Genomic DNA, 27,376 nt, shown 5'->3' with positions numbered 1-27,376 from the left:
AAGATATATATTATTTTAAATTAAACTATATACCATATAAAAATACATAAATATTTTAATTTTGAAATTTACTTTCAAAATTTTTTTTTGATAAAAGCTTTGAACAAATATTGACAACTTAATTTTCTTAAAAAAAATTATAAATTACGAAACTATTAATCTCACAAAGAAAATTTTGTTATTAATAATTTAATGCTTTTCCTATAACAGATACAAATAAAAAAAAAATCATATGACTAGAAATATCATTTAATAGATATTAATATTAAAAATAAACTATATATATGTTGATATCATTTAAATTTAATTATATACAATATCAAATAGAAAAAAAATATTGTTTGGATTAATAAATTTATTTATATGTTCACACCAATTTAATTATATATGTAATAGTTACTGATTTTTTTAATCTTTCAATATATATTTATTATTTTATGATATGAAAAAACATATAATATATAAAATAATTTATGTATATAATGTTCATCCCGCGCAAGATGCGGATCTTAATCTAACCTAGTATTAAATTAAATATATTGGTTGTTCTAATTATTACGTATAATGTTGATTTATTATCGTATTTTAATATAGGTTTACTATTTTCGTAACACACACGTTTAGTCAGAGACAAGAAAATCCATAGCAAGCAAAGAAAGATCCAGCGTTCGTGGGAAATCAAGAATGACAATAAATAATCTTACATGTGAATTTAAAGTTTAAGCATCATAAAAGAAACGATGAAAAAAACTTCTCCATATCAAAAAACTTTATGAAAATTAATGTACCTACTGTTCGACGTGCATGCCAATGATAATCCAGTTAAATACGACAATTTATCTAAGTATAGCTTGTTGTTCTCAAACAAGCAACTTGAGAGTGAAATTGAAGCTAGTCGTTCCTTGATTCAACCAGATAAAGAGCAACATCATATACCGCACGGCAAAGAGTCTGTGCAAGAAAAGGTTTGTCTTTATCCATTTCACTTCTCTTTAGCTGCTTTGATTCTCAAGAAACTTACATTAACCATAGTTATCTGAAAACCACCCACTCTTAGCTTCACATATGCCTTCTTAGTCTGATCTAATAAAGATATGACTATCTCTATTTATGGCAGAAAATTCTCTCACAAGAAAATAAGATTCAGAGGCTTAATGACCAGGTCCAAGATCTAAGGAGGCAGTTGGTTCAATGCAGGAATGAAAATCATGTTGAGTTGATGGAGCTAGTAACTGAGCTTGATCAGCTGCCACTAAGTGGTGTCTAGTTCCATTTTACAGGTACATTGTTAGCACACTTTCCACATGTGGTTTACTTCTTTCCTATTAAAAACATATGTTCACTACAAGAAATATGTACATTGTTAGCGCTGAAAATATGCTATATTAGATGTTTGATAGCGAATTCATAAATGCTATGTATACGGCAGCCATCATAGGTAGCTCTTCTACGATAGCATTTTTTTGGAATGTTATGAAATATACACGTATCATAGCAATACTCCTATGATGTTATTACCTTTTACCATAACATTTATAGTTTGCTATTATAGAATGAAAATTATAATAGCATTTATCTATGAATCTTGATAATACATTTTCAGTGCCATTGAATTTATATATATATATATAAATTATCAGGAATGTATATTTAATTTTTTTTTTAAAAAACATAAATTAGAACTAATTTATAATTAAATCGGTTAAGTTGACTAAAAATAATAAATTGGTATTTTTATAAATTGAATTTTGGTTTACAATTACATTGGTTTACAATTACATTGGTTTACAATTACATTGGTTTACAGTTACAAATTGGTTTAGTAATTAACCCTAATTAACTCTAAACCCTAATCTGTATGTTGTTGTCGCCTCCCTAATTAACTCTAAACCAGAATTAAAAAACTAAGTAAACCAGAACACCCTAATTAACTCTAAAACCTAATCGGTATGTTGTTGTCGCCTCCTTCCTCCTTTGCCTCTTTCTTCTCGATGTCTTACTCTATTCTGTCTCCAAATGACGCATCTCAATCTGATGATGACCAGTGCTGGTGATGATATCTCAATCCAATCGACTCATCTCAATCTGCAGCCACAAGAAGAAAATGTTCCACACTTTAAAGTAATGTTCCATTGCAATTATCGAACAGTTTAAGGGCAAGAGAAAGTGAAGAACCTTCTACATCTCAGTCTTGGAAACAAAGGACCTTCACCATCGACCTTCAACAGCTTCTTTGTTGACCACACAGTGCGCAGATTAGACTCACTCCTTGATCTCATACCCTGTACAGGTATCAAGGAATACAAACAGACTTACAATCCTAATCTCCAATGGTTAGCTTAAAGAGAAGTACAAAGTGAATGGATGAAGTGAATGGATGAGGAATACCTGAGAAAATCTTTGGCTCGCCGAGCCATCCTCTGCCATCGTCTTCCATGGTACGCTCCACATCCACCATCTCATGCCGCCACTAGCTTCCAGACACCACCACCGCTGCTAGCTTGCTCTGTCAACACAAATCAGAAAATATTATCGGACAATTAAGGGAATGAAGAGACTAAGATTAGAAAAAAGAGAAAACAAATTCTGCAAACATACAAGACGGGGAGGAAGAGGAAGAGAGAGTGAGAGATAGCAGGAAGTTAATAAGAAAAGAAAAAAATCGATTAATTATATCCATTGGATTGAGATCAATCAACGGTCGAGATTAATACTTTAGTAATCCTCACCATTCACCCTCATTGGTCGAGGCTTTTTCTATTTCTGTTTTTGTTTTTTTTTTCCTTCTTTGTTATTGTAGTTTCTCTTCTTTTGTTCTTGGCAACTATTGTAATGTGTAAATATAATTGTAGTTAAGTTAAAATTTAGGATAAAATTATTGAAAAATAAACTAATAAAGTTCATTACGAAAAGATAGATGATTAATTTTATTTAAAATTAATATTTAATGTTTTATGATATAGGTTAATGTGAGATATGTGGTTTAGGGTTTAAGGTTGAGATTTAGAATTAAATATATGGTTTGAGTTTTAGAATATACTTGGAGTTTTATTTTTATATTTTATTATAAGTTTGAGGTTTAGATTTTTAAAACATCAGGGTTTAGGGTATATGAAATGAATATGGTTTATGAAAAGAGTTTAACGTATAAAATTATGGTTTTGGAATTTGGGAATAAGTATATAATTTGAGATTAAATTTCAAAAATGATTAAATTTAGAGTTTTATATTTAAATTTAAGCTTTAAAATATTATTCTTGAAATTTATATTTAGGATAGAGGGTTTGAAGTATGTAGTTAGGTTTAGGGTATGTTTAGGGTTTAGAGCTTTAGGATAGATGGTTTGAGGTATATTAGTGTTAGATTTTTTTTAATCATATTCTTGTTATGTTGTCTTTGAATTTTATGATGAAATATTAAATAAAGATTTCTCACAAACAACAGATCTATAAATAAAAGTTTATATTTCATTCATTTTATAAAACATATATTATTTCTTATATCATCTAAAATATACATCAACTTGCAATACATATTACAACTCCCATCCGTGCCTTAACCCATCCGTGCCTCTAACCCTGCAAGCAATTACATACAAAGGCCAACTAATATAACAGAAAACCTCATCTTCCTCTTCCTGAAAATACAGAGAACCCTTATCCTAATGACATTGAATTACACGATTAGATAAGTTGTCTCATGGCACAACAGACCCAAAAAGATAAAAACTAACAAGACGTGTGGGGTTGGGGAAGCTCTTGTGTCCCTCCTTGACCACGTCTTTATCTCCAATACACAGAACATCCTTTTTGACATTGTCAAAGAACTACAAATTTATGGAGAATCACAACAATTCAATCATCTAGATAGAGAGTATCCAGGGTGTTAATAAGAGCAATGATGAGCTGCTTACCCCTCTACCATCAGGGAAACAACGCCAAAAGAAGCCAGGACGAGGCCGACTTACAGCATCCTTAATAGCATCCGTTATGACACCAGTAACGAGCACACAAAACAACAGACCTGAAAACACAAGAACACACCTCATAAGTAAAGAACTGCAAAGAATCTGAAACATCAAATCGTTATCAATATCAGACATGTTACTGCCTTCACCATCCCAAGCTATTGATTTGGCAAGTCATTGCATCACCTGAGAGTTATTACGTTTAAGAGTTCCATGTTAAGTCCATCTTATGAACAACTGTTAGAAAGATGGCAAGGACATACATACTGCATCAAGGCATGCCTGAAGCTGTGCAGCTTCCTTACAGTTCAAAGAATATATAAAAGGTGATCCAATAGTCCGCTCGCCAAAGCAATGACTGTGCCGTTAGTACTCGTGTCACCATCTACCTATAAGACCATACTTGTCATAAACCAGAGCCTGTAAATGAAAAATCGATATCTTTACAACAATGTTTGAAATGTTTAACTCACTGTGATCATCCCAGAGCCTTTTGCCATACCTCCAACTCAAATTGTGGTTCCTCCAATCTGAGCAGTTTCAGATCTTTGTAAGATATATGAGATTACAGGAAAAATAATGCAACTCAGTTTCTTAAACCTAACTGTGATTCAACTGCCACACTCTTGCTTACAAGATCAGTTTTCATGATTGCAATAGCAGCAGAATGCCAGAATCTGCCATGCATTAATCAAAAATGCACTCGCCTGAAAGAATTCAAAAACTTACTGATTCAAAAGTTCTTAAGCACAACATGATTAGGTCCAAGTCTAGATGATTACCGTTTTGGAAGTCTCAGTAACCTTCTTGCAGTAAACTACAGGAGCAACGACCATATTCTGATATTCATTGTAAACACCACTGGGAAAAAAAATCTCACAAGAAGAAATTCACAGGCTGGGAATATTTTCTTCTTAGCAAGATCACCAGATGCTCCAACCACCGTGATACTAACTGTTGACTCCTGTTCCCCACCATTACGCTACGTTGCAAGCTTGTCTGCTTCTTATGATGGAATTGATAAAAGTCTTATCTTAGCATTTCTCAGCCGGTTTTGAGTTCGTGACTACTACTGCCACTGAAACCAATTGTAATCTCATTAGAGAATAGAAACCAATCCACATTTAAAGTTTCAAGCTTAACCCGGAAACAAAAAAAAAGAGCACAGAGAATCCAATTAAAGTTACCATCTTGCAATACAACAGAGCTTTAGAACGGACTTCCTCTGCGATCTAAGACACAGCTCCTGAGGAGAGGAATGAGAGTGAGAGTTGTCAGTCTCCATTGACGAGGGAAGAGTGATTCGAGAAGACGACTCCGTCTTCTGCCTTCTCTTCTCTCGAGACGAGTTTTGAAGAAAGGTACAAGCGGCGACGGATCTCGAATACGGCGGATCTATGAAGCAGAGGCGAAAACGGCGGAGACAAAGCAAGACCCGACCCAACCCAAGCTCTGCTTATCGGAGACGAAGCAAGACACACCCGAGCTCTGTCTCCTCTCTATCCCTGTTTCGTCTCTTCTCCCTTCTCTTCTGTCTCTCATGTCTCAGACCCTTTTTTTTTTTTTTTTGTGCACTCGTGTCTCAGACTCAGACCCTAGAAAGGAAAGGGAATAACAAAGATAGGGTTTAGGTGGTTTAGGCGAGAGTTGAGGGTGGGAAAATGAGAGTTAGGAGAAGGATAATGATTAGTTTAGTGATTTTCATTAAGGTAAAATTTAGTTTTAGGTTCCTGCTTGTTGAAACTTTATCGTAGCGTTTAATTATATTATAGCATTTATCTAACGCTATGATATAATATGAAAATTTCTTAATCATCTACGATAGCAGTTTAGTAAAACGTGCTATAAAAATGTGCTATCAATGTAGATTTTTTTTGTAGTGGTTAAATCATGCTTCAAGACTGAGACATCAGGGGCTGCTAGCTGGACTGGGATGGACTATCAAAAATTCAAGAGAAACTCAGAGATTTTCAAGCTCCACTGACTTTGTTATGTCACCACTTATGGCGAAGGTTTAGCGATGAGGGAATCGATTAAGAAGAGTAAGGAACTGGGGATCCGGCAACTAAGATGCGAATCAGACTCCTCACAGCTGATCAAAGCACTCAATTCATCTACTGAGCCTTTGGAGATTTATGGGATAATCTCAGATATATTAGAATAGATGCTAACTCTTTTGATTTTATTTCTTTCTGTTGGATTCCTTGAGAGAGGAATGTTGATGCTGATTTCTTAGCTAAGGCGGCCTTACGCCATGTAACAACTGATTTAATCAGTTAAACGTTTATTTTTAATCAGTGAAGTTGCGTTCCAAAAAAAAATCATGCTTCAAGAATTTACCTATTTGATGGCTAGAATCAATTGCCAACTAATTTGATGCACTATGAGATATTGATCTTAATGGATATGATTAAGACAGAATATGGCAGCATGGTTTCTAGATTACTATCTGGTCCAGGGTTATCAAAATGAATTTTCCATATGAATATCATTGCTATTTGATCAGACCTCGACCTTTTACCTTAGAGTTTTCAATAGATTTGGACATTGGAGAATTTGGCTTTTCCCCCAGGAACACTGTTAATAGGTAGTTGAGAACTTGTACATAGTCTGGCTAGAGATATTATAAAGGGAAGAACGAATTTGTTAGAAGATGAAACGTTTCTCCTAAGTATATCCATGTCGAAGTTCAGTGGACATTTTACATATAAACCTTCATGAACACATTATGTAGTGTCTCTCTCTGAATATCTCTCAGTAGATATAGGTAAGTAGTAGCAATATCCTTCTGAAACTTGTTTAGAAGCGTATATGTTTTTTGACTGGGGGACCCCCATAGCTTTCTCTGCATAAAGCTAGTTTTATAGTTGATTGACAATTTTTTTTACTCTATTGAATCCTAAGTATACTGTATTCTGAATCACATTTTTTTTGTGTGTGCAGATAGAAGCTTTCTCTCACACACTTCACAGGCTTCAAATGTTAATCAAGATTCTTTAATCAACTTAATACCCCAAAAGCCTTGTCTATAAACACTGCACTTGAAATTTCTGTGTACTTTGAAGGAGAAATCACAGAAGAGTGGTCCTTATAGTAGTACTCTACATCAACTATGCATAGCTAAGAATGCTATTGGAATCTTTGGGGTGTAATTCTACTGTCTCTATCCCTCTCCTCTTTGGCTTTCTTTTATCATTACACTGAAAGCGTTGGACTAATGGGTAATTTGGACATTTATGGGAAGACCAGAGTCTGCAAAAAGTAGGACACACACACACACACACTCTAAAACAAATCTCTTGAAATTGTAGATACTGAGTAATTTGTAGTCTTAATTTAAATGCTAAAAAGAAAAAAAAAATTGCTACGTAGCAAGCAGCGAAAGATCCAGCGTTTGAGGGAAAATCAAGAAAGACAATAATAAATCTTACGTGTGAATTTAAGGTTTAAACATCATAAAAGAAACGATGAGAAAAACTTTTCCATATCAAACTATTCATGAAAATTAATGTACCTATATATAGCTTATTGTTCTCAAACAATTTGCTTTATGTTGAACCCTAGAAAAACATAGTGTTGAATACGGGAAAACATTGCATTAATTTAGGTTAACATATGCAAACAAAGACACAAGTTTAAGACACAACAAGAAAAAAAAAAAAAAAAAACAAGAAACATGACCAAAACAACAAAAACTAGAAAAATGAAACGAGAACACAAAGACACAACAACAACTTTATTCCAAGACACATTAATTTTATTATTCGACGGCTAGCTGCTTCATTAGGCATCGTCCGCACCACCAGACTTGCTGCTCTCTCCTTCACAGGTCTTCATCTCATCCTCTTTATCAGATGGATCCTTGATCCACTTATCCATCAAATAGACACTTCCCCCCTGTATCATTGGGAATCCAGGTGCCATTGGGATCTCACCACAAAGAGTTCGGCACTTCTTAATTGCATATGACTTTAACTTCTCAGTCTCGGTTTGAGAAAGGTCATCAAGCATTCTACCATTTTGGATCTGGAGCATGAGATGATCCATCTCCAACTCCTCGACAGCCAACTTCAGTTTTGGTGTTTCCATGGCTGTCGCTTTTAGTTCTATCTTTTATTTGTGATGTTGAAATATAGTCATGCACTTGTAATCTTATATATACAGATATTTGAGAGGAAGAGTCAAGAACACAAAATGGACAACGTTAGGAATGTATTCAATTACCATTAATTTTCAACATATTTCATATTGTAGTATGGTAAATAATAATTTGACTGTAATATTTTGGTAATTGTTCAATTACCATTAATTTTGAATATATCTCAAATTAGTAGTCTAGGAATAAAAAGGTTGACTAGACTATATATTTTGTTGTGGTAGTATATTAAATATATTTGTTGTTCTAATTATTAAGTCTAATGTTTATTTTTTTTTTTTGTAACACAAACTTCCATTAAAGTTAAAACCCAATGTTTAAAGAGGCATTACAAAGAGATTCATTGTGAAGGGCTTGCTTAGCAAGAGCATCAGCATCCCTATTCATAGTACGTGGGATCCAAGAAAAGGAGATAGAAGCAAAAGCTGCAGACAGACAAGAGATATCTGCCACAATTCCGTAAATTTCAGTTGCTGGAGGCCCAGTCGTGAGAGCTTTAACCAGGGTGGTCGAGTCTGTTTCGAAGTGTACATGTCGGTGACCCTTTTCTATGCATAGCGAGATTGCTTCACGCATCGCCAATCCCTCCGCTATTAGAGGGGAGGAAACGAAGTAGCAATGAGCTTGGAAGGAGGATCTGCCCTCTGCTTCAGTGACAATCCAGCCGAGTCCCGCTAGTTGTCTGTCTGTTCTCCAAGCAGCATCTGTTTTGATTTGAACAGAGTGTGTCGGTCTGAGAGAGTTTTTAGTGTGTCCTTTTGATGTGGCCTTTGTTGCTTTTGTTTGTTCTCCTAGCCATTCGCGAGCTGCAGAGACAGCTCTGTTGACGATATCTCGCGGGGAAGTCTCCTTGTTGCTGAAGATGTAGTTATTCCTAGCTAACCATAGCTGCCAGAGGATCCATGGCGCTAGAGGGCCTGAGCTCACGCCAGTAGGTGGAAGGCAAACAGCATCACAAAGCGAGGGCCAGCTAGTTTCTAAATCTATTAATCCTCTAGTATCAATGCTTGATGAGAATGGAGCAAGCTTCCACACTTCTTGAGCCATACCGCAGTGGAGAAAAAGATGATTGATAGATTCAGGGGAGTTACATCTCTTGCAGTTTAGAGCTGATGTGATGTTCCGTGTGGCAAGTCCTACTCCCACCGGGAGAGCTCCTCTGAAAATTTTCCACAGAAACAGTTTGAGTTTTGGAGCAGTAGGGAGTCGCCATATTCCATCGTTCCACTTGAAGGGAGTTGCAGGGCCTATAGGCTCATTACGCTCAGTAACTTCTAGAGCTGCTCTGTATCCAGACTTCGTTGTATATTCTCCAGAAGGAGTGCCGAGCCAAACGAGTTTGTCCGGAGCTCCGGTTTTGCTTGGTTTGATACTCAGGATTCGGTTTTCTTCGTGGGGAATTAGGCGTCCTATTGCTTCTCTATCCCAGTCTGTTCCATCAGCTCGGAGGAGTCTAGAAACTCTAAGCTCGCTTTGGTTTTCTGGTTGGGGTCCCATGGGCCTGCTCTGTTCCGAGAAGCTAAGCCAGGGATCATTCCACATACGAACAGTCTCTCCATTGCCGACTACCCAACCTGAGTTGCTGAGGATAAGGTCTCGGCCTGTTAGAATCCCTTTCCAGCCATGGGATTCTACAGCTTTGTGCGTCGCTTGGAGTAGGGAGGAGTCCTGATGGTACTTGCCCTTTAAAATGCGGCTTAGGAGACAGGAGGGATGATGGATTATGCGCCAACTCAGTTTGCCTAGGAAAGCATCATTAAAGCTTTGGAAATCTTTGAAACCCAACCCTCCATCATGTTTCGGATGTGTCATCGTCTCCCAAGATACCCAAGCCATTTTCCTGTTCCCGTCCTTTCCGTCCCACCAGAACCTTGTCAATGCGGATTGAATTCGATCGTAAAGAGAGACAGGGAGCTTAAAGCATGTCATCGCGTGAGATGGAACAGGCGTCAGGACGCTCTGTAGCATCACCATCTTCCCTCCCGTAGAGAGAAACTTATTTGACCAGCTGCTAGCTTTGTTTTGGATCCTCTCAATGATAGGTTTACTATTTTCATAACACCCACGTTTAGTCAGAGACAAGAAAATCCGCAGCAAGCTACGAAAGATCCAGCATTCGAGGGAAATCAAGAATGACAATAAATAAATGTACGTGTGAATTTAAAGTTTAAGCATCATAAAATAAACGATGAAGAAAACTTCTCCACATCAACTTTATGAAAATTAATGTACCTATAGTTTGACGTGCATGCCAATGATAATCCAGTTAAATATGACGATTTATCTAAGTATAGCTTGTTGTTTCCAAACGAGCAACTTGAGACTGAAATTGAAGCTAGTCGTTCCTTGATTCAGTCAGATAAAGAGCAACATCATATACCACACGGCAAAGAGTGTGCAAGAAAAGGTTTGTCTTTATCCGTTTACTTTTTTTTTTTGAATGAATGTTAAATTTATTCATCATAAAGACCTATTTTACAATCAATGCATCGTTTGTGTGGAAAAGAAATAGAAACTAGGAAACTATTACAAACTCGCAAACCTATTTTAAATTTATCCGATTCACTTCTCTTTAGTTGCTTTGATTCTTAAGAAACTTACATTAACCATAGTTATCTGAAAACCACCCGCTCTTAATTTCACATATGCCTTCATAGTATGATCTAATAATGATATGACTATCTCTATTAATGGCAGAAAATTCTCTCACAAGAAAATAAGATTCAGAGGTTCAGAGGTTTAATGAGCAGGTCCAAGATCTAAGGAGGCAGTTGGTTCAATGCAGGAATGAAAATCAGGTTGAGTTGACGGAGCTAGTAACTGAGCTTGATCAGCTGCCACTAAGTTGTGACTAGTCCATTTTTACAGGTACATTGTTTTTCCCTAGCACATGTTCCACATGTGGTTTATTTCTTTTCAGTTAAAAACATATGTTAAATCATTATGCTTCAAGACTGAGACATCAGGGGCTGCTGGACTGGGATGGACTAACAAAACTTCAAGAGAAACTCAGAGATTTTCAAGCTCCACTAACTTTGTTATGTCACCACTTATGGCAGAAGGTTTAGCGATGAGGTAAGCGATTAGAAAGAGTAAGGAACTGGGGATCCGGCGACTATGATGCGAATCAGACTCCTCACAGCTGATCAAAGCACTCAATTCATATCTACTGAGCCTTTGGAGATTTGTGGGATAATCTCAGATATTAGAATAGATGCTAGCTCTTTTGATGCTATTTGGATTCCTCGAGAGAGGAATGTTGATGCTGATTTCTTAGCTAAGGAGGCCTTACGCCATGTAACGATTGATTTAATCAGTTAGACGTTTGTTTTTAATCAATGAAGTTGCTTCCCAAAAAAAAAAATCATGCTTCAAGAATTACCTATTTGATGGCTAGAATCAATTGCCAACTAATTTGGTGCACTGTGAGATATTGATCTTATTGGATATGATTGACAGAATATGGCAGCATGGTTTCTAAATTAATATCTGGTCCAGGGTTATCAAAATGAATTTTCCATATGAATATCATACCTATTAATTGATCAGAGCCACATGCATACTTTTTTCTTGAGTGCTTGCTTGCTGTCTCGACCTTTTACCTTAGAGATTTCAATAGATTTGGACATTGGAGAATTTGGTTTTTCCCCCAGGAACACTGTTAATAGGTAGTTGAGAACTTGTACATAGTCTGGCTAGAGATATTATAAAGGGAAGAACGAATTTGTTAGAAGATGAAACGTTTCTCCTAAGTATATCCATGTCGAAGTTCAGTGGACATTTTACATATAAACCTTCATGAACACATTATGTAGTGTCTCTCTCTGAATATCTCTCAGTAGATATAGGTAAGTAGTAGCAATATCCTTCTGAAACTTGTTTAGAAGCGTATATGTTTTTTGACTGGGGGACCCCCATAGCTTTCTCTGCATAAAGGTTTTACAGTAGAAGGGCATTTTTTTCACCCTACTGAATCCTCATGAGTACTGTATTCTGAATCACATTTTTGGTGTGTGCAGATTGAAGCTTTCTCTCACACACTTCACAGGCTTCAAATGTTAATCAAGATTCTTTAATCAACCTAATACCCCAAAAGCCTTGTTTATAAACACTGCGCACTTGAAAGTTCTGTGTACTTTGAAGGAGCAATCAAAGAAGAGTGGTCCTTATAGATGTCCTTATAGATGTACTACATCAAGTATGTATAGCTAAGAATGCTATTGGAATCTTGGGGTGTAATTCTACTCTCTCTCTCTTCTCTTTGGTTTCATTTATCATTACACTGAAAGCGTTGGACTAATGAGTGAAGTCAATAACTTGGACAGGACACACACTGAAACAAATCTCTTGAAATTGTAGTTACTAAGTAATTTGTATTCTTCATGTATATGCTAAAAAAAGTTTTACTACGTAGCAAGCAACGAAAGATCCAGCGGTCGGGGAAAATCAAGAAAGACAACAATGAATCTTACGTGTGAATTTAAGGTTTAAGCATCATAAAAGAAACGTTGGAGAAACTTTTTCCATATCAAATTATTCATGAAAATTAATGTACCTATAGTTTGACATGCATGCCAATGATAATCTGAGTTAAATACGATGCTTTATCAAAATATAGCTTATTCTTAAAGAATTTGCTTTATGTTGAACCCTAGAAAGCATATAGTGTTACATACGAGATGAGCTCTTCAATGATTGAAAGGGAAAACATTGCATTAATTTAGGTTAACATATGCAAACAAAGACACAAGTTTAAGACACAACAAGAAACAAAAACAAAAAAAACAAGAAACATGACCAAAGCAACAAAAACTAGAAATATGAAACGAGAATGCAAAGACACAACAATAAAAACTTTATTCCAAGACACATTAATTTTATTATTCGACGGCTAGCTGCTTCATTAGGGATTGTCCGCACCATCAGACTCGCTGCTCTCTCCTTCATAGGTCTTCATCTCCCCATCGTCATCCTCAAGAAATGGCTCATTGCCACTCGTATTCGGATGTTGCTTACGTAACTCTCTATCATAATACGCAATTTTCTTACTTGCATATGACTTTAACTTCTCAATCTCGGTTTGAGAAAGATCAGCAATCATTCTACTACCATTTTTGATTTGGAGCATGAGATTATCCATCTTCAACTCCTCGACAGCCTTCCGAGAAAGCTCTAGTTTCTTCTCGATCTCCTTGGTAATGGTCTTGATGAATGATGACTCTTCATCATCCGCCTTCATGTTCCTCTCGGTTTCCGGTAATGCGTTATAGCAGTCAATGAGAGATTGAGCCTCCTCCAGAGATGGCCACCCCACCAGCTTACCATTATTACGGTTGTAAAAGACCAAACATGCACTCGTATCACAAACGATGGTTAGTTCTTCAGCCATTTGAATCAATTCTTTCATCCTCCGCTGGCAAACAGTTGCTCTTCTCTTTCATTCCTCGACCCAAGCCAACTTCACTTTTGGTATTCCCATGGCTGTCGCTTTTAGTTCTATCTTTTATTTGTGATGTTGAAATATAGTCATGCACTTGTAATCTTATATATAGAGAGAGTCGAGAGGAAGAGTCAAGAACACAAAATGGACAACGTTGGGAATGTATTCAATTACCATTTATTTTCAACATATTTCATATAGTAGTACGGTAAATAATAATTTGACTGTACTATTTTGGTAATTGTTCAATTACCATTAATTTTGAATATATCTCAAATTAGTAGTCTAGGAATAAAAAGTTTGACTAGACTATATATTTTGCTGTGGTAATATCTCTATATATTAATTGAGAACCATTACAACATTTTTTGGTAGTCACGTGTTATCATTTGAATGATTCTTAAATTTTTTTTTAAAAATATATTGGTCCATCTAAATATATAATAAACTTTTTATTAAAGTAACCAAAAATTTATTATTAATGTTTTTTATTATTTCCTTAAATAAAAAATTACGGAATTGCCTAATGTGGCTAAAGTATATATGAAAATTAATGATTTTGAATGATAAAGATATGATAAAAATTTAGTGTATCTTATATCATATTTGTTTAATTTAAAATATAAAAATAAATTAAATAAACACAATAACCATATAATAAAAATTTAGATTTTTCTGTATATGTTATATTTTGAATATTTTTTAAAACGACTATAAATTATAAAACTGTTAAAATTATCACATTCAAATTTTGTGATCCATGATTTAATTTTTTTATAATAAGATACAGATGATTACAAAGTCATATAAGAAGAAACTCTCATTTAATAAGTATTAAGATTAAAAGATATATATATATATTATTTTAAATTAAACTATATACCATATAAAATATAAAAATATTTTAATTTTGAAATTTACTTTGAAATTTACTTTTTTGATAAAAGCTTTGAACAAATATTGACAACTTAATTTTTTTAAGGAACAGAACATCAAACTACAAATATTATACAAAAACATAATGGAGTTGGAGAAGGTTTTTGAAAGGTGTCTTTTTCAACACTGCTATCGCGAAGCTAATTCTTGTGCGGACACATTAGCTAAGTTTTCCCTTATTTGTAATAATCTATAAGGGGTGTATCATACATGTCCATCCTTCTTACTAAACTCTGTAATTGTTGACAATGATTAATAAAACAAAGATTAGACTAAAAAATAACTTAATTTTTTAAAAAATTAGAAATTACTAAACTATTAATCTCATAAAGAAAATTTTGTTATTAGTAATTTAATGTTTTTGCTATAAAAGATACAAATGATTAAAAAAATCATATGAGTAGAAAACATAATTTAATAGATATTAATATTAAAAATAAATTATATATATGTTGATATCATTTAAATTTAATTATATACAATATCAAATAGGAAAAAGATATTGTTCTGATTAATAAATTTATTTATATGTTCACACCAATTTAATTATATATGTAATAGTTACTGATTTTTTAATTTTTCAATATATATTTATTATTTTATGATATATAAAACAATATAATACATAAAATAGTTTATGTATATAATGTTCATCCCGCACAAGGCGCGGATCTTAACGTAGTATTAAATATATTGGTTGTTCTAATTATTAAGTCTAATGTTGATTTTTATTTTTTTGAAACACAACTTTTTCATTAACTTCAACTTGCTTGATTACAAATGATAGAGGGAATTGTCCGTCCTTTTTCGTTAAGTCTAATGTTGATTTAGTATCGTATTTTAGTATAGGTTTACTATTTTCGTAACACGCACGTTTAGTCAGAGACAAGAAAATCCGTAGCAAGCAAAGAAAGATCCAGCGTTCGTGGGAAAATCAAGAATGGCAATAAATAATCTTACGTGTGAATTTAAAGTTTAAGATCATAAAAGAAACGATGAAGAAAACTTCTCCATATCAAAAAAACTTTATGAAAATTAATGTACCTACAGTTCGACGTGCATGCCAATGATAATCCAGTTAAATACGACGATTTATCTAAGTATAGCTTGTTGTTCTCAAACAAGCAACTTGAGAGTGAAATTGAAGCTAGTCGTTCCTTGATTCAATCAGATACCGCACGGCAAAGAGTCTGTGCAAGAAAAGGTTTGTCTTTATACGTTTCACTTCTCTTTAGCTGCTTTGATTCTCAAGAAACTTACATTAACCATAGTTATCTGAAAACCACCCACTCTTAGCTTCACATATGCCTTCTTAGTCTGATCTAATAATGATATGACTATCTCTATTTATGGCAGAAAATTCTCTCATAAGAAAATAAGATTCAGAGGCTTAATGACCAGGTCCAAGATCTAAGGAGGCAGTTGGTTCAATGCAGGAATGAAAATCAGGTCGAGTTGACGGAGCTAGTAACTGAGCTTGATCAGCTGCCACTAAGTGGTGTCTAGTCCATTTTTACAGGTACATTGTTTTCCCCTAGCACATGTTCCACATGTGGTTTAGTTCTTTCCTATTAAAAACATATGTTAAATCGTGTTTCAAGACTGAGACATCAGGGGCTGCTAGCTGGACTGGGATGGACTATCAAAACTTCAAGAGAAACTCAGAGATTTTCAAGCTCCACTAACTTTGTTATGTCACCACTTATGGCAGAAGGTTTAGCGATGAGGGAAGCGATTAGGAAGAGTAAGGAACTGGGGATCCGGCGACTAAAATGCGAATCAGATTCCTCACAGCTGATCAAAGCACTCAATTCATCTACTGAGCCTTTGGAGATTTATGGAATAATATATTAGAATATATGCTAGCTCTTTTGATGCTATTTTTTTTCTGTTGGATTCCTCGAGAGAGGAATGTTGATGCTGATTTCTTAGCTAAGGCGGCCTTACGCCATGTAACGACTGATTTAATCAGTTAGACATTTGTTTTTAATCAATGAAGTTGCGCTCCAAAAAAAAATCATGCTTCAAGAATTACCTATTTGATGGCTAGAATCAATTGCCAACTAATTTGATGCACTATGAGATATTGATCTTATTGGATATGACTAAGACAGAATATGGCAGCATGGTTTCTAAATTACTATCTGGTCCAGGGTTATCAAAATGATTTTTTCTTATGAATATCATTGCTATTTGATCAGAGCCACATGCATACTTGAGTGCTTTGCTTGCTGTCTAGACCTTTTACCTTAGAGATTTCAATAGATTTGTACATTGGAGAATTTGGTTTTTTCTCCGGGAACACTGTTAAGGGGTAGTTGAGAACTTGTACATAGTCTGGCTAGATATTTTATAAAGGGAAGACGAATTTGCTAGAAGATGAAACGTTTCTCCTACGTATATCCATGTCGAAGTTCAGTGGACACTTTATATATAAACCTTCATGAACACATTATGTAGTGTCTCTCTCTGAATATCTCTCAGTAGATATAGGTAAGTAGTTGCAATATCCTTCTGAAACTTGTTTAGAAGCGTTTTTTTTTTTTGACTGGGGAACCCCCATAGCTTTCTCTGCATAAAGGTTTTACAGTAGAAGGGCATTTTTTTCACCTTACTGAAAATCCTCATGAGTACTGTATTCTGAATCACATTTTTGGTGTGTGCAGATTGAAGCTTTCTCTCACACACTTCACAGGCTTCAAATGTTAATCAAGATTCTTTAATCAACCTAATACCAAAAGCCTTGTTTATAAACACTGCGCACTTGAAAATTCTGTGTACTTTGAAGGAGCAATCAAAGAAGAGTGGTCCTTATAGATGTACTACATCAAGTATGTATAGTTAAGAATGCTATTGGAATCTTGGGGTGTAATTCTACTCTCTCTCTTCTCTTTGGTTTCATCTATCATTACACTGAAAGCGTTGGACTAATGAGTGAAGTCAATAACTTGGACAGGACACACACTGAAACAAATCTCTTGAAATTGTAGTTACTGAGTAATTTGTATTCTTCATGTATATGCTAAAAAAAGTTTTACTACGTAGCAAGCAACGAAAGATCCAGCGGTCAAGGAAAATCAAGAAAGACAACAATGAATCTTACGTGTGAATTTAAGGTTTAAGCATCATAAAAGAAACGTTGGAGAAACTTTTTCCATATCAAATTATTCATGAAAATTAATGTACCTATAGTTTGACATGCATGCCAATGATAATCTCAGTTAAATACGATGCTTTATCAAAATATAGCTTATTCTTAAAGAATTTGCTTTATGTTGAACCCTAGAAAGCATATAGTGTTACATAAGAGATGAGCTCTGCAATGGTTGAAAGGGAAAACATTGCATTAATTTAGGTTAACATATGCAAACAAAGACACAAGTTTAAGACACAACAAGAAAGAAAAACAAAAAAAAACAAGAAACATGACCAAAGCAACAAAAACTAGAAATATGAAACGAGAATGCAAAGACATAACAATAACAACTTTATTCCAAGACACATTAATTTTATTATTCGACGGCTAGCTGCTTCATTAGGCATTGTCCGCACCATCAGACTCGCTGCTCTCTCCTTCATAGGTCTTCATCTCCCCATCGTCATCCTCAAGAAATGGCTCATTGCCACTCGTATTCGGATGTTGCTTACGTAACTCTCTATCATAATACGCAATTTTCTTACTTGCATATGACTTTAACTTCTCAATCTCGGTTTGAGAAAGATCAGCAATCATTCTACTACCATTTTTGATTTGGAGCATGAGATTATCCATCTTCAACTCCTCGACAGCCTTCCGAGAAAGCTCTAGTTTCTTCTCGATCTCCTTGGTAATGGTCTTGATGAATGATGACTCTTCATCATCCGCGTTCATGTTCCTCTCGGTTTCCGGTAATGCGTTATAGCAGTCGATGAGAGATTGAGCCTCCTCCAGAGATGGCCACGCCACCAGCTTACCATTATTACGGTTGTAAAAGACCAAACATGCACTCATATCACAAACGATGGTTAGTTCTTCAGCCATTTGAATCAATTCTTTCATCCTCCGCTGGCAAACAGTTGCTCTTCTCTTTCGTTCCTCGACCCAAGCCAACTTCACTTTTGGTCTTCCCATGGCTGTCGCTTTTTAGTTCTATCTTTTATTTGTGATGTTGAAATATAGTCATGCACTTGTAATCTTATATATAGAGAGAGTCGAGAGGAAGAGTCAAGAACACAAAATGGACAACGTTGGGAATGTATTCAATTACCATTAATTTTCAACATATTTCATATAGTAGTATGGTAAATAATAATTTGACTGTACTATTTTGGTAATTGTTCAATTACCATTAATTTTGAATATATCTCAAATTAGTAGTCTAGGAATAAAAAGTTTGACTAGACTATATATTCTGTTGTGGTAACATTCCCTAAATATTAATTGAGAAGCATTACAACATTTTTTGTAGTCACGTGTCATCATTAGAGTAATTCTTAAAAATTTTAGAGAAATATGTTGGTCCACCAAAATATATAATAAGTTTTTTATTAAACTAACCAAAAATTTATTATTTATGTTTTTCATTATTTTCTAAAATAAAAATTACGGAATTTTTTAATGTGACTAAAGTATATATGACAATTAATGATTTTGAATAATAAAATTTGATAAAAGTTAGTGTATCTTCTATCATGTTTGTTTAATTTGAAATATTAAAAAAATTAAACAAATATATTAACCATATAATAAAAATTTAGATTTTTATGTATATTTTATATTTTGAATTTTTTTAAAAGGACGATAAATTACTAAAACTGTTAAAAGTATGACATTCAAATTTTGCGATCCATGGTTTAAAAATATTTTTATAACAAGATACAAATGATTACAAAATTATATAAGCAGAAAGTCTCATTTAATAAGTATTAATATTAAAAGATATATATTATTTTAAATTAAACTATATACCATATAAAAATACATAAATATTTTAATTTTGATATTTACTTTCAATTTTTTTTTGATAAAAGTTTTGAACAAATATTGACAACTTAATTTTTTTTAAAAAAATTATAAATTACGAAACTATTAATCTCACAAAGAAAATTTTGGTATTAATAATTTAATGTTTTTGCTATAACAGATATAAATGATAAAAAAAATCATATGAGTAGAAAATATCATTTAATAGATATTAATACTAAAAATAAACTATATATATGTTGATATAATTTAAATTTAATTATATATAATATCAAATAGAAAAAAATATTGTTTGGATTAATAAATTTATTTATATGTTCACACCAATTTAATTATATATGTAATAGTTACTGATTTTTTTAATCTTTCAATATATATTTATTATTTTATGATATGAAAAAACATATAATATATAAAATAATTTATGTATATAATGTTCATCCCGCCCAAGACGCGGATCTTAATCTAACCTAGTATTAAATTAAATATATTGGTTGTTCTAATTATTACGTATAATGTTGATTTATTATCGTATTTTAATATAGGTTTACTATTTTCGTAACACACACGTTTAGTCAGAGACAAGAAAATCCATAGCAAGCAAAGAAAGATCCAGCGTTCGTGGGAAATCAAGAATGACAATAAATAATCTTACATGTGAATTTAAAGTTTAAGCATCATAAAAGAAACGATGAAAAAAACTTCTCCATATCAAAAAACTTTATGAAAATTAATGTACCTACTGTTCGACGTGCATGCCAATGATAATCCAGTTAAATACGACAATTTATCTAAGTATAGCTTGTTGTTCTCAAACAAGCAACTTGAGAGTGAAATTGAAGCTAGTCGTTCCTTGATTCAACCAGATAAAGAGCAACATCATATACCGCACGGCAAAGAGTCTGTGCAAGAAAAGGTTTGTCTTTATCCATTTCACTTCTCTTTAGCTGCTTTGATTCTCAAGAAACTTACATTAACCATAGTTATCTGAAAACCACCCACTCTTAGCTTCACATATGCCTTCTTAGCCTGATCTAATAAAGATATGACTATCTCTATTTATGGCAGAAAATTCTCTCACAAGAAAATAAGATTCAGAGGCTTAATGACCAGGTCCAAGATCTAAGGAGGCAGTTGGTTCAATGCAGGAATGAAAATCATGTTGAGTTGATGGAGCTAGTAACTGAGCTTGATCAGCTGCCACTAAGTGGTGTCTAGTTCCATTTTACAGGTACATTGTTAGCACACTTTCTACATGTGGTTTATTTCTTTCCTATTAAAAACATATGTTAAATCATGCTTCAAGACTGAGACATCAGGGGCTGCTATCTGGACTGGGGTGGACTATCAAAAATTCAAGAGAAACTCAGAGATTTTCAAGCTCCACTGACTTTGTTATGTCACCACTTATGGCGAAGGTTTAGCGATGAGGGAATCGATTAAGAAGAGTAAGGAACTGGGGATCCGGCAACTAAGATGCGAATCAGACTCCTCACAGCTGATCAAAGCACTCAATTCATCTACTGAGCCTTTGGAGATTTATGGGATAATCTCAGATATATTAGAATAGATGCTAACTCTTTTGATTTTATTTCTTTCTGTTGGATTCCTTGAGAGAGGAATGTTGATGCTGATTTCTTAGCTAAGGCGGCCTTACGCCATGTAACAACTGATTTAATCAGTTAAACGTTTATTTTTAATCAGTGAAGTTGCGTTCCAAAAAAAAATCATGCTTCAAGAATTACCTATTTGATGGCTAGAATCAATTGCCAACTAATTTGATGCACTATGAGATATTGATCGTAATGGATATGATTAAGACAGAATATGGCAGCATGGTTTCTAGATTACTATCTGGTCCAGGGTTATCAAAATGAATTTTCCATATGAATATCATTGCTATTTGATCAGACCTCGACCTTTTACCTTAGAGATTTCAATAGATTTGGACATTGGAGAATTTGGTTTTTCCCCCAGGAACACTGTTAATAGGTAGTTGAGAACTTGTACATAGTCTGGCTAGAGATATTATAAAGGGAAGAACGAATTTGTTAGAAGATGAAACGTTTCTCCTAAGTATATCCATGTCGAAGTTCAGTGGACATTTTACATATAAACCTTCATGAACACATTATGTAGTGTCTCTCTCTGAATATCTCTCAGTAGATATAGGTAAGTAGTAGCAATATCCTTCTGAAACTTGTTTAGAAGCGTATATGTTTTTTGACTGGGGGACCCCCATAGCTTTCTCTGCATAAAGCTAGTTTTATAGTTGATTGGCAATTTTTTTTACTCTATTGAATCCTAAGTATACTGTATTCTGAATCACATTTTTTGTGTGTGTGCAGATAGAAGCTTTCTCTCACACACTTCACAGGCTTCAAATGTTAATCAAGATTCTTTAATCAACTTAATACCCCAAAAGCCTTGTCTATAAACACTGCACTTGAAATTTCTGTGTACTTTGAAGGAGAAATCACAGAAGAGTGGTCCTTATAGTAGTACTCTACATCAACTATGCATAGCTAAGAATGCTATTGGAATCTTTGGGGTGTAATTCTACTCTCTCTATCCCTCTCCTCTTTGGCTTTCTTTTATCATTACACTGAAAGCGTTGGACTAATGGGTAATTTGGACATTTATGGGAAGACCAGAGTCTGCAAAAAGTAGGACACACACACACACACTCTAAAACAAATCTCTTGAAATTGTAGATACTGGCTGTAACTGGATGTTAATAAAAGGAATAAGTGGAATTACATGAATGATAATTAGTGGAATTCAATGGAATGAAATTAATATTCCATTTGTTCCAAAACTATTTTGATGTGGAATGGTTTTTCAAAAGAATGTTGATATTTTTTTTGGAATTGAAAGGAATAATATGGAATGAAATGGAATAGTCATTCCTTCTTTTCATTGCAACTGGTGAATATTTTATGGAATGAGAAGGAATTAAGTATTCAGGAAGTTTTTATTCCAAAAAAATGCATTCCAGTTGCACCCGAGTAATTTGTAGTTTTAATTTAAAGGCTAAAAAGAAAAAAAAAATTGCTACGTAGCAAGCAGCGAAAGATCCAGCGTTTGAGGGAAAATCAAGAAAGACAATAATAAATCTTACGTGTGAATTTAAGGTTTAAACATCATAAAAGAAACGATGAGAAAAACTTTTCCATATCAAACTATTCATGAAAATTAATGTACCTATATATAGCTTATTGTTCTCAAACAATTTGCTTTATGTTGAACCCTAGAAAAACATAGTGTTGAATACGGGAAAACATTGCATTAATTTAGGTTAACATATGCAAACAAAGACACAAGTTTAAGACACAACAAGAAAAAAAAAAAAAAAAAACAAGAAACATGACCAAAACAACAAAAACTAGAAAAATGAAACGAGAACACAAAGACACAACAACAACAACTTTATTCCAAGACACATTAATTTTATTATTCGACGGCTAGCTGCTTCATTAGGCATCGTCCGCACCACCAGACTTGCTGCTCTCTCCTTCACAGGTCTTCATCTCATCCTCTTTATCAGATGGATCCTTGATCCACTTATCCATCAAATAGACACTTCCCCCCTGTATCATTGGGAATCCAGGTGCCATTGGGATCTCACCACAAAGAGTTCGGCACTTCTTAATTGCATATGACTTTAACTTCTCAGTCTCGGTTTGAGAAAGGTCATCAAGCATTCTACCATTTTGGATCTGGAGCATGAGATAATCCATCTCCAACTCCTCGACAGCCAACTTCAGTTTTGGTGTTTCCATGGCTGTCGCTTTTAGTTCTATCTTTTATTTGTGATGTTGAAATATAGTCATGCACTTGTAATCTTATATATACAGATATTTGAGAGGAAGAGTCAAGAACACAAAATGGACAACGTTAGGAATGTATTCAATTACCATTAATTTTCAACATATTTCATATTGTAGTATGGTAAATAATAATTTGACTGTAATATTTTGGTAATTGTTCAATTACCATTAGTTTTGAATATATCTCAAATTAGTAGTCTAGGAATAAAAAGGTTGACTAGACTATATATTTTGTTGTGGTAGTATATTAAATATATTTGTTGTTCTAATTATTAAGTCTAATGTTTATTTTTTTTTTTTGTAACACAAACTTCCATTAAAGTTAAAACCCAATGTTTAAAGGGGCATTACAAAGAGATTCATTGTGAAGGGCTTGCTTAGCAAGAGCATCAGCATCCCTATTCATAGTACGTGGGATCCAAGAAAAGGAGATAGAAGCAAAAGCTGCAGACAGACAAGAGATATCTGCCACAATTCCGTAAATTTCAGTTGCTGGAGGCCCAGTCGTGAGAGCTTTAACCAGGGTGGTCGAGTCTGTTTCGAAGTGTACATGTCGGTGACCCTTTTCTATGCATAGCGAGATTGCTTCACGCATCGCCAATCCCTCCGCTATTAGAGGGGAGGAAACGAAGTAGCAATGAGCTTGGAAGGAGGATCTGCCCTCTGCTTCAGTGACAATCCAGCCGAGTCCCGCTAGTTGTCTGTCGGTTCTCCAAGCAGCATCTGTTTTGATTTGAACAGAGTGTGTCGGTCTGAGAGAGTTTTTAGTGTGTCCTTTTGATGTGGCCTTTGTTGCTTTTGTTTGTTCTCCTAGCCATTCGCGAGCTGCAGAGACAGCTCTGTTGACGATATCTCGCGGGGAAGTCTCCTTGTTGCTGAAGATGTAGTTATTCCTAGCTAACCATAGCTGCCAGAGGATCCATGGCGCTAGAGGGCCTGAGCTCACGCCAGTAGGTGGAAGGCAAACAGCATCACAAAGCGAGGGCCAGCTAGTTTCTAAATCTATTAATCCTCTAGTATCAATGCTTGATGAGAATGGAGCAAGCTTCCACACTTCTTGAGCCATACCGCAGTGGAGAAAAAGATGATTGATAGATTCAGGGGAGTTACATCTCTTGCAGTTTAGAGCTGATGTGATGTTCCGTGTGGCAAGTCCTACTCCCACCGGGAGAGCTCCTCTGAAAATTTTCCACAGAAACAGTTTGAGTTTTGGAGCAGTAGGGAGTCGCCATATTCCATCGTTCCACTTGAAGGGAGTTGCAGGGCCTATAGGCTCATTACGCTCAGTAACTTCTAGAGCTGCTCTGTATCCAGACTTCGTTGTATATTCTCCAGAAGGAGTGCCGAGCCAAACGAGTTTGTCCGGAGCTCCGGTTTTGCTTGGTTTGATACTCAGGATTCGGTTTTCTTCGTGGGGAATTAGGCGTCGTATTGCTTTTCTATCCCAGTCTGTTCCATCAGCTCGGAGGAGTCTAGAAACTCTAAGCTCGCTTTGGTTTTCTGGTTGGGGTCCCATGGGCCTGCTCTGTTCCGAGAAGCTAAGCCAGGGATCGTTCCACATACGAACAGTCTCTCCATTGCCGACTACCCAACCTGAGTTGCTGAGGATAAGGTCTCGGCCTGTTAGAATGCCTTTCCAGCCATGGGATTCTACAGCTTTGTGCGTCGCTTGGAGTAGGGAGGAGTCCTGATGGTACTTGCCCTTTAAAATGCGGCTTAGGAGACAGGAGGGATGATGGATTATGCGCCAACTCAGTTTGCCTAGGAAAGCATCATTAAAGCTCTGGAAATCTTTGAAACCCAACCCTCCATCATGTTTCGGATGTGTCATCGTCTCCCAAGATACCCAAGCCATTTTCCTGTTCCCGTCCTTTCCGTCCCACCAGAACCTTGTCAATGCGGATTGAATTCGATCGCAAAGAGAGACAGGGAGCTTAAAGCATGTCATCGCGTGAGATGGAACAGGCGTCAGGACGCTCTGTAGCATCACCATCTTCCCTGCCGTAGAGAGAAACTTATTTGACCAGCTGCTAGCTTTGTTTTGGATCCTCTCAATGATAGGTTTACTATTTTCATAACACCCACGTTTAGTCAGAGACAAGATAATCCGCAGCAAGCTACGAAAGATCCAGCATTCGAGGGAAATCAAGAATGACAATAAATAAATGTACGTGTGAATTTAAAGTTTAAGCATCATAAAATAAACGATGAAGAAAACTTCTCCACATCAACTTTATGAAAATTAATGTACCTATAGTTTGACGTGCATGCCAATGATAATCCAGTTAAATATGAAGATTTATCTAAGTATAGCTTGTTGTTTCCAAACGAGCAACTTGAGACTGAAATTGAAGCTAGTCGTTCCTTGATTCAGTCAGATAAATAGCAACATCATATACCACACGGCAAAGAGTGTGCAAGAAAAGGTTTGTCTTTATCCGTTTACTTTTTTTTTTTTGAATGAATGTTAAATTTATTCATCATAAAGACCTATTTTACAATCAATGCATCGTTTGTGTGGAAAAGAAATAGAAACTAGGAAACTATTACAAACTCGCAAACCTATTTTAAATTTATCCGATTCACTTCTATTTAGTTGCTTTGATTCTTAAGAAACTTACATTAACCATAGTTATCTGAAAACCACCCGCTCTTAATTTCACATATGCCTTCATAGTATGATCTAATAATGATATGACTATCTCTATTAATGGCAGAAAATTCTCTCACAAGAAAATAAGATTCAGAGGTTTAATGAGCAGGTCCAAGATCTAAGGAGGCAGTTGGTTCAATGCAGGAATGAAAATCAGGTTGAGTTGACGGAGCTAGTAACTGAGCTTGATCAGCTGCCACTAAGTTGTGACTAGTCCATTTTTACAGGTACATTGTTTTTCCCTAGCACATGTTCCACATGTGGTTTATTTCTTTTCAGTTAAAAACATATGTTAAATCATTATGCTTCAAGACTGAGACATCAGGGGCTGCTGGACTGGGATGGACTAACAAAAATTCAAGAGAAACTCAGAGATTTTCAAGCTCCACTAACTTTGTTATGTCACCACTTATGGCAGAAGGTTTAGCGATGAGGGAAGCGATTAGGAAGAGTAAGGAACTGGGGATCCGGCGACTATGATGCGAATCAGACTCCTCACAGCTGATCAAAGCACTCAATTCATATCTACTGAGCCTTTGGAGATTTGTGGGATAATCTCAGATATTAGAATAGATGCTAGCTCTTTTGATGCTATTTGGATTCCTCGAGAGAGGAATGTTGATGCTGATTTCTTAGCTAAGGAGGCCTTACGCCATCTAACGATTGATTTAATCAGTTAGACGTTTGTTTTTAATCAATGAAGTTGCTTCCCAAAAAAAAAATCATGCTTCAAGAATTACCTATTTGATGGCTAGAATCAATTGCCAACTAATTTGATGCACTGTGAGATATTGATCTTATTGGATATGATTGACAGAATATGGCAGCATGGTTTCTAAATTAATATCTGGTCCAGGGTTATCAAAATGAATTTTCCATATGAATATCAGACCTATTGATCAGAGCCACATGCATACTTTTTTCTTGAGTGCTTGCTTGCTGTCTCGACCTTTTACCTTAGAGATTTCAATAGATTTGGACATTGGAGAATTTGGTTTTTCCCCCAGGAACACTGTTAATAGGTAGTTGAGAACTTGTACATAGTCTGGCTAGAGATATTATAAAGGGAAGAACGAATTTGTTAGAAGATGAAACGTTTCTCCTAAGTATATCCATGTCGAAGTTCAGTGGACACTTTATATATAAACCTTCATGAACACATTATGTAGTGTCTCTCTCTGAATATCTCTCAGTAGATATAGGTAAGTAGTAGCAATATCCTTCTGAAACTTGTTTAGAAGCGTATATGTTTTTTGACTGGGGGACCCCCATAGCTTTCTCTGCATAAAGGTTTTACAGTAGAAGGGCATTTTTTTCACCCTACTGAATCCTCATGAGTACTGTATTCTGAATCAAATTTTTGGTGTGTGCAGATTGAAGCTTTCTCTCACACACTTCACAGGCTTCAAATGTTAATCAAGATTCTTTAAT

At 35.0% G+C, this 27,376-nt stretch overlaps 3 protein-coding genes and 1 long non-coding RNA gene across 7 annotated transcripts; all 4 read right to left on the bottom strand.

The window, feature by feature from the left end:
• Positions 1 to 1,720: 1,720 nt before the first annotated feature.
• Positions 1,721 to 5,751, bottom strand: LOC106385621. 4 transcript variants are annotated; one of them, XR_007328166.1, is made up of 10 exons: positions 5,155 to 5,751; positions 4,750 to 5,045; positions 4,602 to 4,674; positions 4,441 to 4,497; positions 4,235 to 4,356; positions 4,101 to 4,153; positions 3,914 to 4,023; positions 2,389 to 3,826; positions 2,176 to 2,282; positions 1,721 to 2,085 (listed from the first exon to the last, which is right to left on the bottom strand). It is a non-coding gene; the product is annotated as an uncharacterized LOC106385621 (long non-coding RNA). The 4 variants fall into 4 exon arrangements; XR_007328165.1 differs by having other exon boundaries at positions 3,914 to 4,153; XR_007328164.1 differs by having other exon boundaries at positions 3,914 to 4,356; positions 4,573 to 4,674.
• A 1,999-nt stretch (positions 5,752 to 7,750) lies between these two features.
• On the bottom strand, positions 7,751 to 8,056 carry LOC125592798. The gene has a single exon (XM_048768212.1). It carries the CDS (start codon positions 8,054 to 8,056, stop codon positions 7,751 to 7,753), a length of 306 nt encoding a protein of 101 aa, XP_048624169.1.
• A 4,970-nt stretch (positions 8,057 to 13,026) lies between these two features.
• Positions 13,027 to 13,512, bottom strand: LOC125592797 (agamous-like MADS-box protein AGL92). Its single transcript, XM_048768211.1, has one exon. The coding sequence runs from the start codon at positions 13,510 to 13,512 to the stop codon at positions 13,027 to 13,029; it is 486 nt and encodes a 161-aa protein (XP_048624168.1).
• A 4,522-nt stretch (positions 13,513 to 18,034) lies between these two features.
• LOC125592796 (agamous-like MADS-box protein AGL80) lies at positions 18,035 to 18,610 on the bottom strand. Its single transcript, XM_048768210.1, has one exon. It carries the CDS (start codon positions 18,608 to 18,610, stop codon positions 18,035 to 18,037), a length of 576 nt encoding a protein of 191 aa, XP_048624167.1.
• Positions 18,611 to 27,376: the final 8,766 nt, after the last annotated feature.

This window comes from Brassica napus, chromosome C9 (genome assembly GCF_020379485.1).
Source record: "Brassica napus cultivar Da-Ae chromosome C9, Da-Ae, whole genome shotgun sequence".
NCBI classification, from domain to species: domain Eukaryota; kingdom Viridiplantae; phylum Streptophyta; class Magnoliopsida; order Brassicales; family Brassicaceae; genus Brassica; species Brassica napus.
Note: the sequence above shows the minus strand (reverse complement) of the source record. Positions and strands in the feature narration are given on the sequence as shown.